Genomic DNA, 10,151 nt, shown 5'->3' with positions numbered 1-10,151 from the left:
CCCTAGCCGCGTCGCCGGCCTCCGACTTGGATACCGATTCTGTTAGCCAAGTGAAGATTTGGATGGGATTCCGTGGGGGGCGAACACGTAGCTTCTTCTTCTTCTTCCGGAGTGCTCGGTTAGGGTTAGGGTTCCTCGCTCGCCTTCCGCCGCCGCCTCCGACTCCGACCGTCGCCTTTTTCTCTTCTCGTAACCGAGCAAGCGCAGTTGCGTTGCGCTGCCGCCGGCTTCGGCCCAAGTTTCTCGTGCAAAAGCCCACATTATGCCCATTTCTTCATCCTTCCCTTGTTCTCCTATGGCATCTCCAACCGCGACCTGCAATTTCCTCCCGTATCCGTCTACGAACAGGTGCATCAGTCCGCGGACACGAATACGAGAGGCAGCCATCCAACCGTAAACACATATATTTTGACAACAATTCGAACTATCAGACAAAATTCATTTAAACAAGTCCGCGTTTCATATAAACACAACCGAATGTCATATAAACATGTTGGATTTCATCTAAACATAACGAATTTCATATAAACATGCATTATATTTACATCAAAGCGGTGCTAGTCGGACTCAGGAAGTATAACTAATACATAATCTAAAAGATCACGGGCGCTCGGCTTCGTGTCCGGCCATCAACCTCGAGAGCTGAAGCTTCATCGTCTCCAATTCCGCCTCGCGCTTTCCAGCTCCGCCTCCGGAGCCCCGGAACTGAAGTTGTCCGCCTCCACGTCACCGCCAAGCGGCTAATCCACCACTGATGCTGAGCCCACCAAGCTTGGCGTCAACGGGAGAGGAGGAGCGGTGGCCTTCCTGGGACCAGAACGATGGCGACCTACCATGCACTACTCTTCCTCACTGCCGGGGACGCCCGCGGACATGTCGGCTTCATGGTCGTCGCGATGGGGCGTGGACTAGGCGATGTCCTCCTCCTCGTTGATCTCGCTGAACACTGCCTTGCCCGTGTAACCGCTCTCCTTATATGCAGCAGCTACCTCCGCCACCCGCTGGTGGTACCGCTAGCAGATGAAGCAGATCTCGCGGGTGGACCGATAGGACTCGAGCAGTGCCTCCTGCTCCACCAGGTCCGTGTTCGGCGCGACCGTCCTGCCGGCAAGCTGCTCCTCCACCCGCACGTGCTCTTGGAGAAGGTGGTTGTTGTAGGCAGCGTCGGCTTGCGCCTCCCGGAGATGCTCCTCCCACACCATGTCCATGTAATGGGCACTGGCCTCACCGATGGTGATGGTGCAATGCACCAGCGAGGGTGGCGTCGATTCATCATCGGCAACGTCCTCCATTGGGACGTCGTCCTCCTCCGGCTACCTGTCGGCTAGCCAGATGTCAGCAATGGCGGCCATCTCCTTCTTCTAGTCCGATGTCAGCCCGTCCCTGAAAGCTTTAGGCCCATTTCTTCGTCCTTCCTTGTTCTCTTAACCAGAATATCCTATTTGATGCATATTGCGTCAAACTGTCAATCTCTTGCACAAGCTGGCTATCGAAGCGCTAAGCTGGGCCGGCCCGTTAACGTGTTGCATTGATTCCGGTTTTACGAACCTTCGAGAGATTCTCAGGCTATTTTTATTGGTTTTGGGAGCTTTCTAGAAGGTTCTTGAACAAGGTTTTCATTTTTTTTCTTTTTTGTTACTTTTTTGTTTTTGTTTTTCCTTTTCTCATTATGCATCTTTTTCGTTTCACATTATTTTTATTTTTTCTTTTGTTCGGAAATTCCAAATATTGTTTGAAACTTAAATTTTTGTTCACATTTCCAAAAAATGTTCATGTTTCAAAAAATCTTTAGAAATTTCAAAGACAATTATCGTTTTCAAAATATATTCATAATTTCAAAAGAATCTCATTTATAAAATTTGTTGACAATTTCAAAAAATGTCTGTGTTCCAAAAAATGTTCTCGTTTTCAAATTTGTTCATAGTTTCAAAAATTTGTCCGTGTTTCAAAAAATGTTCCTGAATTTCAAAAAAAATCTCACTTTCAAAATTTGTTCATCATTTCATAAAAATGTTCATGTTTCAAAAAATGTTTGCAATTTCAACATTATATTCGCAATTTGAACAAATATTCAGATGTTTCAAAAATATTTCGCATTTCTAGAAAAGCATACAATACAAATTTTGTTCGCATATTAGAAAAAGTTCGTTTTTAACTTTATTGGTGCTGAATTTAAAAAATGTACCTGTTTTCCATTTTTGTTAAAAAACTAAAAACTGTTCGTGATCTTAGAAAATATTCGAAAATTTCAAATAATGTTCGTGTTTTTCATAATTTTTTCGTTTTTCAGAAAATGTTAATTTCTGAAAATTTGTTCCTGTTTTGGAAACTGTTTGGGATTTGCAAATTTTGTTCGTGTTTCATTTTAAAATTAGAATTACAAAACATCTCCACTTTTCCAAAAAAGTTGGAATACAAAAAAATGCAGCATTTCAAAACTGCTCGCAATTTTCAAGAAATGTTTTCCAAATCTCAACGCTGCTATGGCGGGGATGACGAAGCCATGATATGATTATTTCTGAAGTGAAAGTTGAGCTGATCTCAGGGTTTTGCCATGTGTAGTTAGTTGGTACATAGCTAGAAAATACAATATAAATGTCTATTAAAAAATATTTAAAAAATACGATCCTAGCATCACATACACCCACATGAACAGTGAAAACAAATAAAACGTTCATGATGAGCAAGAAATTCAACATTTTGGGACATGGAATCTCGCTCACATACACCTACATGAATAGTGAAATCCAAAAGAAATGTAAACACTTTTAAAAAATCTAACTTTTCTTAATAAACATTTTTTTGTGATGGAATGGCATTCATCAATGTCTAAAAAATAAATTCAACATTTTGGGACATGGAGTTTCTAAGCTCACATGCACCCAGATGAACAATGAAATCCTAAAGAACTAAAAAAACTGATTTTGTTTGATATATAATTTTCTGCTATGGAATGACATTCGTGGATGTCGGAAAAAGAAACAAAATTAATGCTCCGGAGACTATTTTTAAAGCTTTTTGGAGCAGTGATTATATCTTTTTTGCCCACACATCCACAAATGTTACTGTTCATACCATGTGCATACGAGCTCAGACAAGAAACACACTTTCGAACATTTTGGTCCAATATAGGCAAAAAAAATACAAACAACAGTTTGCAGGGGTCGCAGTGTTTACAATATATTCATGGTAAAAATCAGGTAGATGGATGCTAACCGCAACAGGTAATACAGGAAATGAGGTGATGAGTGGCCTTCTGCAATGTGGCAAAAGGAGTAGTGTCAACAAAGTTTGAAAAATATATAGCTGACAAATTTCAAAAGAACAGAAGACGGTAAGCTCTGCTACTAAGAAAGAAGCCATGCTAGCTTGGAACCTTAAACTCATCACAGGCCTGTATCTCAGAACCTCTTGGACAGGTTAGTCGAAAACCTAGATCGACGGAAATTCGGAGTCAATTCAATTGCTGGACAAGAAAGGCTTGTCTCCGACGGTTGGTCGCGTCCCTCTCATGAGAACCGGCTCTGTAAACCGACTGAAACGTGGTCTCAGGTACCTATCAACATGCAGAATGTTCCCAGGCAGATTCACATTTACAGACAAGAATATTAGAATAAGATACTATGCAAAAAACAGAGCAAGCAAGATTAAAGAGAAATCACACAAACAGCTGAACCAAACCAGGTACAACTGGAGACTCCAGCACAGACCAAACCACAAAGGTTATGGCCCAAGGAGGACGCTTGCAGTGGAGAAAAGCAGCTGTTGTTTACAGTGTCATACGACACTTCATATGGTTGGAGATTCTTCACCGGGATGATATAATATGAACCAAGTTAACAATATAAAAAGTAGAAGACTTAAGCGGTTTAAGCCTCAGAAAGCCACAAAAATATCATCATTTGGAATCTGACGGTAATTCCAACATAAAGCAAATCATCATAGGCTTAAATTGCATTCTAGATCTAATTTAGAAGATAAGACTGCCCAACAATCGTTGGGCGAAAAAACCCGAAGAAAATGACAGAGACTGCATCTCCCATATTTTCTTGATGGAACTGATTTCTTAGCAAATATGGTAGACACTGCTGCACTGATTCTCTACTAGCCAAATTCATCCCACACATTAACAACTTAGGAAGTAATTAGCACTTCAAAGTACAGCCAGCACCATTCACATTACTTAACAACGCGTAGTGAAAGTAAACAGGAAAGAAATAGCACAGATGTATAGCATATATACTCCCACACATCACGATGACGCTCAAGGCAGCACAAAAGGCACCAAGTGATAGCAAAGCCATATAAATTGTTCAGTTCTACTAGTACTATGAAGTAAGGACTAGGATCATGCTCATAAAGGATGGACACTCCGAAGGTATACATGGTAAACTAGAAGTACCACCTTATAGCCCTACGGACAATGGAGGCTCCGTATACACAAATCTTTCTTCTTGCATCTCACTGAACGGAAGTGGAATCAGGCTCTCCTGGATGTACTGATTAGTGAAGTATACTGGATGCTTGGCCTCTTTGATTTCGACATAACCCAAAAACATTCCATCGATGTCACAATGCAACAGAAAGTCAGGACCCTGTGGGCCAGTACACGAACAGGTCAGCAGCTCACGCTGGTTAAGCAGCGCCATCTTAGAAATAAATCTCACACTTAAACCAAACTGTGGTGACGTCTTCATCGCTAACAAGTTAATCCGGTACTTCAAGGCCCAGTCCTCAGCATCATAGTCTTGCATAACCCAAATCTCTATGGTAGCATTACTGCTGCTGCATGAAGCAAGCTTGTCGTCCATCTCCAACAACGACAAACGACAGCCCAGCTGGTCAGGACTGCGCATCCACCGGAACGTCTCAGTTACTGTGTCGAACACCATAATGCCCACAGGAGTCTCCATGTAGATTCCTGTTAACCAGTGCAGGTTGCCGCGGTGATTGAGTTGTGAACTATAGCAGGAATCAAAAGCATCTTGACAACTATATCTTGGCAAACGCGATGACACTGACGGCCGACTGATGCTTCTCGGCTTGTCAGATCCTACCGTGAGAACGTAGCCACGGTGGCAGACATATGAGAACCAGAGCACCCGGTATTCCCCAGATGGTTGGTGCCGGTAGAATCCGGCTATGTAGAAGTCGGAACCCCATGGCGATGAAGATTGAACTCGGGGTTGTGGTAGTGGAGCACATTTGCGAGTGGCTGGGTTGCAGATCCAGAAATAAGATCCGCTGGACAAGATAAGAAGGCCATCACAGGCACCCATGAGTTTAATTAACTTAGAGTGTCGAATGATTGGTGAGAGCTTTTGATTGGAGGCCATGGCACCATTGTCACGGAAGACAACGAACCCGACTCCTTCCCGCCCAGGGATACACTGTCTGATGACAGGGAGCGAGGGCTGGCGGCAATGATTGTCGAGCACGAACTTGTTGGTGGAGGTGGCACTGTGCCACAGCTTGCGGACAGCGCGGCAGCGAAGGACGTCCTTTGGGGGCAACCGGACTAGGATCTCTTCAATGACAATCTACTCGGCAGGTCGTCAAGGACGGTCGTGTGGCTTCTTTTCGTCATGGTGGTTGACCGCCACCGGTGTTCTGTCAAATCTACAGAAAAGAAGAAAAAAAGATGGACATGATTGAGTTTACCTGTACCCCTAAATTCAACTTGCCAAATGCATAACAGTATTTGGCATAGGTCAATAGATAATGTGATGCTTTATATTCAAATGTTCTATGGCAGAGTACTGCTATGAAGAATCAAGCATATAAAAGAGCACCCTAAATCCATAACGGAAATACTAACGCTTACACGTGTGGACGTTTTATCTCGCCCACACACGTGGATCCATGTCCGTTTGTGGTTGCACGAATCTTGGCATGTTTATGGTGCCACGTGGGACTGGGCTGGTGTATGGGCATTCATTCGGTCGCCTACACGTCCGTTTTCACCACACGAAGGGACCGGTGTGTGGGCATTTAGCAGTTCGCCCACACAGAGGCTGGTGAGTGGGCATTTATCAGTTCGCCCACACGCCCGTCTCCTCTCCCACACCCAAAGCTGCCATTTGCCATGTGTTTTGCAGGGTACATGGCAACTATCCAAGTGTGCTTGTAAGCAGATGGCAACTCTCTTTTTACCCGAACATGCCAGTTGCCATGTGTTTTGCAAGGTATATGGCAACTGCCCTAGTGTGCTTGTAAGCAGATGGCAACTCTCTCTTTACCCGAACATGTTATTTTGTCATGTCTCTTTGTAGCGCTACACGGCAACTGCCTAGTGTTAGTAGGTGGCAACTCCTAAAATTTTCAAATCATGACAACTGTAGTAAATCAGACCATACATGGCAACTGCCTAGTGTTAGTAGGTGGTAACCCCTAAACTTTTCAAATCATGGCAACTATAGTAAACCAGACCATACATGACAACATCTACAGTTGTCCAAAAATGGCATCTGGCACTTGACCTGAGATGCAACTGCAATTGAGCAACCATGGCAACTGTAGTTGTCCGACATGGCAACTGCATTTAAACGAACATGGAAGAGGGTCCGGACCATGACAACTGCGGGGCGCGTGGTGACTGTCACGCGGGGCGTGCGGGACCATGAGGTAGGAGGCCTGACGTACGGGCATGTGGGCATTATCTATTTTGCCTACACGTAGACGTGTGAGAGGGACCGCGAGAAAAAAAAAGACGTGTGAGCATTACTTGTTTTGCCCACACGCAGGCGTGTGGGCTGATCCCCTTAGACACCACACAAAACGTGTGGGCAGACCCCTTAACGCCCACACGTGTGGGCGTTATCGACGTCCATCCACAAAAGTGTGAATTTGTTAGTTTTGCAATTGTTGTCCACTTGTCCCAATCCAATGTAATAAGGGCGACGCTACGCGTCCACCGATGGAAATTCAAAAAGGATCCGCCACCTTTCTGACCATTGGATTGATACATTAATTACCGTCCGATCTACCAATGTAACGTAAGCAGCCACCCTTTGCAACAAGAGTGGTGTTTTCTGCAATAGTCTGCTTGTTGCAATTACTCGAGCCTGCACTTTTTATTTTTTGCAACAGATATTTTTTTAGAAGATCCACCGCCTCATGAGCCGTTCGATTGTGTGATACGAATCATTCAATTATCTTGTCTAATTTCCCGCAACGATACTCTTGTTGCAAGATCTGCTCTACTCTGATTTCCTGCAATAAGACCTTTGTTGCGAAACCTCATCTTCTATAATTTCCTGCAACAAGATCCATATTGCAAAACCTCTTCTTCTCTAATTTTCTGCAACAAGGTCTTTGCAAAAAATGCAATAACGTCTTTCGCCGCGTCTAATTTTCTGCAACATCTTCCGCCAGGTCTAATTTTCTACAACAAGATCTTGTTGCAAAATTTGCAACAACAACTTCTGTCGCGTCTAATTTTCTGCAACAAGACCCTTGTTGCAGAAATTGCAACAAGACCTCCTCCGCATCTAATTTTCTACAGCAAGACCTTTGTTGCAAAAATTGCAACAAATTTGTTGTTGCATATGAGCTCGAGGAGGCGAGAGCCATGGACGCCGGCACTCCTCCAGGACGGCGGCGACATCGAACGGCGAGCAACGGCAGATGCAGCTCCAGAGGCGGGTGGTCTGGTCCGGCGGCTTCTAGCGCAGGCGTAGCCGGCTGGCAGCACCATGGTGGCCGGCTTCCAGCATCTACGGACCAGCCATGGGTTGCTGCACCAGTCACCGGCCATGGAGCGCTTCTCGTCATGGACAAGATCAATACTTCACTGAAGAGACGCATGGTGTGGAGGCATGCTGTGACTACAGAGCTAGATGTAGAGGATGAATGAGGGAAAAAAAGGAAACGAATGGCTCACAGTGAAGATAAGAAGGAAAAAAGATACACAGTGATGGCCACATGAGACGCGTGGCGTGCGTATGAGGCGGCGAATGGAGCGGTAGAATCCGCCGGGTGATAGTTAGCGTTTCCCTAGTATAAATTGGCAAATCATAACTACTGAGATGGACATTCATTCAGCGTACTATTTCAATGTAACAATAATTACTGCAGGAACATGTCGGTAGTGACTAATGAATAGAAGGTTCTAGTGACCGCGGTTGAGATGCCATCGAACATAGTCATGCATAATTCGTCAAAAAAAACAAGGTGAGTTAGTGGGGGTTCCAAGTGCAGTTTCGTCTTACCAGTACCAGAGCAGCGGGTGCCTCCTCCCGCTCCGCCGCTGCGCGAGTCACCGTCCCCGGGAAGGACGGCGGCGACGCTCCCGGGAGCGGATGATGCGAGGGCTCGCTCGTCACTGGGAAGCAGCCGCCACCCGCGGCGACGGGGAGGAGGGTGCGGCGAGCCGACGAGGCCGTCGGAGGATCTTCTCGCTGCTGCGGCGGCGCCGGTCGGGTCTGGACTTTTTTTTATCGGTCGGGTCTGGACTATGTACTGTACGGGACGAACTCTCGACTCGCGAGCCGCCTGTACGAGGCGGCTGCTCGTTTGCTGGTCACGGGGCCCAAGTGTGGGAGGTGATATGTATCGCGCGCGCGATACGCAGCGATGTCGTCGCCCGCAACGCGCGTCCTGCTGACACAGCCTCCCACAAATAGGCCAGCCCAGGAGCGCTGTTATTTTTTCACCTGGTTTTTTTTCCTATGTGTTTCTTTCATTAGCTCGTTCTTTTTTTAACTCGGTCGGTTTTTAATTCAAAAAAATGTTTGCGAATTCAAAGAAAGTTACTGAATTCCAAAAGTATACACGAATTTAAAAAAACTGATCGTCAATTCAAAAATTGTTCGCGATATCAGGGAATGTTCACAGATTTAAAAAGTTTTAGAGTTTTAAAATTCGTGAATTCAAAAAAATATACTGAAAATACTCGTGATATCAAAAATGTTCACAGATTTAAAAATATGTTTGTGAATTCAAAAAATCACGAACTCGAGAAAAAACATAAAGTTGAATTTTTTTGGTGAATTCAAAAACTAATCATGGATTTGAAAAAAATTGTAAATTCAACAAATATTTAAGGATTCGGAAAAAATGTTTGAGAGCAAATTTGTAACTTGTGAACAATTCAAAAATTGTTTGTGGATTTGAAAATATGTTCGAGAGCATTTTTTGAATAGATGTGCTTCTTGTTGAAGCAAGGGTCGTGACTTTTCCTTTTGGGGAAGCATGATTGTGCTTCTCGTAAAAGCACATCTTGTGTTTTTCCTTTTTTTTTCTGGGAAGCACAATGCTTCTTGCACTTCTAAAAAAATCATCCAAATCCTAGGAAAAAACAGGCAAAAACCAAAAAAATGCCATTAAAACCCAAAAATGCATATAGAAAATAAAAATATGAAAGCTGAGGGAGTGCCGGCACGCGATACGTGGCAGCGGCTGGGCGCCCCACTTGGCACGCTCCCATGCCAAAGAAAATGACCCTTATGGAAACTAACCCCCTCCCCCCCCCCCCCAGTGGTAACCGTTAGGTAGTTGCTCCCGCGACATGTAGCATTAGTGCCCCTTCAGCGGCTTAAGCGCTACTTGGTGACCTCCCGTGCACGCCTGAAGGACGTAGCCCATTACAGTTTGTCGCTCACTAGCTCAGTTCCTGTCCCATTCGCTCATTTTCATAAAATATCATGCTCCAGTTGACCATTGACTAGATGCATCGATCTTTGACCTGGCCCATTTACTTGATGTTAACTGTTCACTTCTCCAAAAAAATCTAGGTGTTCAAAAAAGTTAATATATTTAAAAAAATTACATTTCAAAAAAGTTTATGAATTTAAAAAATCATGGGTTCCGCGGATATATAAAAAGTTCAGGAATTTGTGGGAAATGGTACATAAATTTGAAAAAAGATCATGAATTTGAGGGAAAAGTTCACAAATTTGGAAAAAAAATCCTGAATTTGAGAAAAAGAAGTTCACAAAAAGGTCTACAAATTTGAAAAAAAATGTGAATTTGAAGAAAGTTTGTGCATTGAAACAAAAACATGAATTTGAAAAAGATCCTGAATTTGGGAAGAGTTCATATATTTGGAAAAAAACTCATGAATTTAAATAAATTTGTGAATTTTAAGGAAGTTCACAAATTTGGAAAAAGTTTGCGATATAAGAAAATAAACAAAAAGGGGGAAAGGAAAA

The 10,151-nt window shown here is 43.9% G+C and overlaps 1 protein-coding gene and 2 non-coding genes across 3 annotated transcripts; all 3 read right to left on the bottom strand.

Annotated features, from left to right (window-relative positions):
* Nucleotides 1–3,636: 3,636 nt before the first annotated feature.
* Nucleotides 3,637–3,818, bottom strand: LOC123155210 (small nucleolar RNA Z112). The gene has a single exon (XR_006477273.1). It is a non-coding gene; the product is annotated as a small nucleolar RNA Z112 (small nucleolar RNA).
* A 50-nt stretch (nt 3,819–3,868) lies between these two features.
* On the bottom strand, nt 3,869–3,949 carry LOC123155233 (small nucleolar RNA snoR77Y). The gene has a single exon (XR_006477289.1). It is a non-coding gene; the product is annotated as a small nucleolar RNA snoR77Y (small nucleolar RNA).
* Nucleotides 3,950–4,258: 309 nt separating this feature from the next.
* LOC123154094 (F-box protein At5g18160) lies at nt 4,259–8,476 on the bottom strand. The gene is made up of 2 exons (XM_044572887.1): nt 8,211–8,476; nt 4,259–5,619 (listed from the first exon to the last, which is right to left on the bottom strand). The coding sequence occupies exon 2, from the start codon at nt 5,334–5,336 to the stop codon at nt 4,407–4,409; it is 930 nt and encodes a 309-aa protein (XP_044428822.1). The 5' UTR covers nt 5,337–5,619; nt 8,211–8,476; the 3' UTR covers nt 4,259–4,406.
* Nucleotides 8,477–10,151: the final 1,675 nt, after the last annotated feature.

This window comes from Triticum aestivum, chromosome 7A (assembly GCF_018294505.1).
Source record: "Triticum aestivum cultivar Chinese Spring chromosome 7A, IWGSC CS RefSeq v2.1, whole genome shotgun sequence".
NCBI classification, from domain to species: Eukaryota; Viridiplantae; Streptophyta; class Magnoliopsida; order Poales; family Poaceae; genus Triticum; species Triticum aestivum.
Note: the sequence above shows the minus strand (reverse complement) of the source record. Positions and strands in the feature narration are given on the sequence as shown.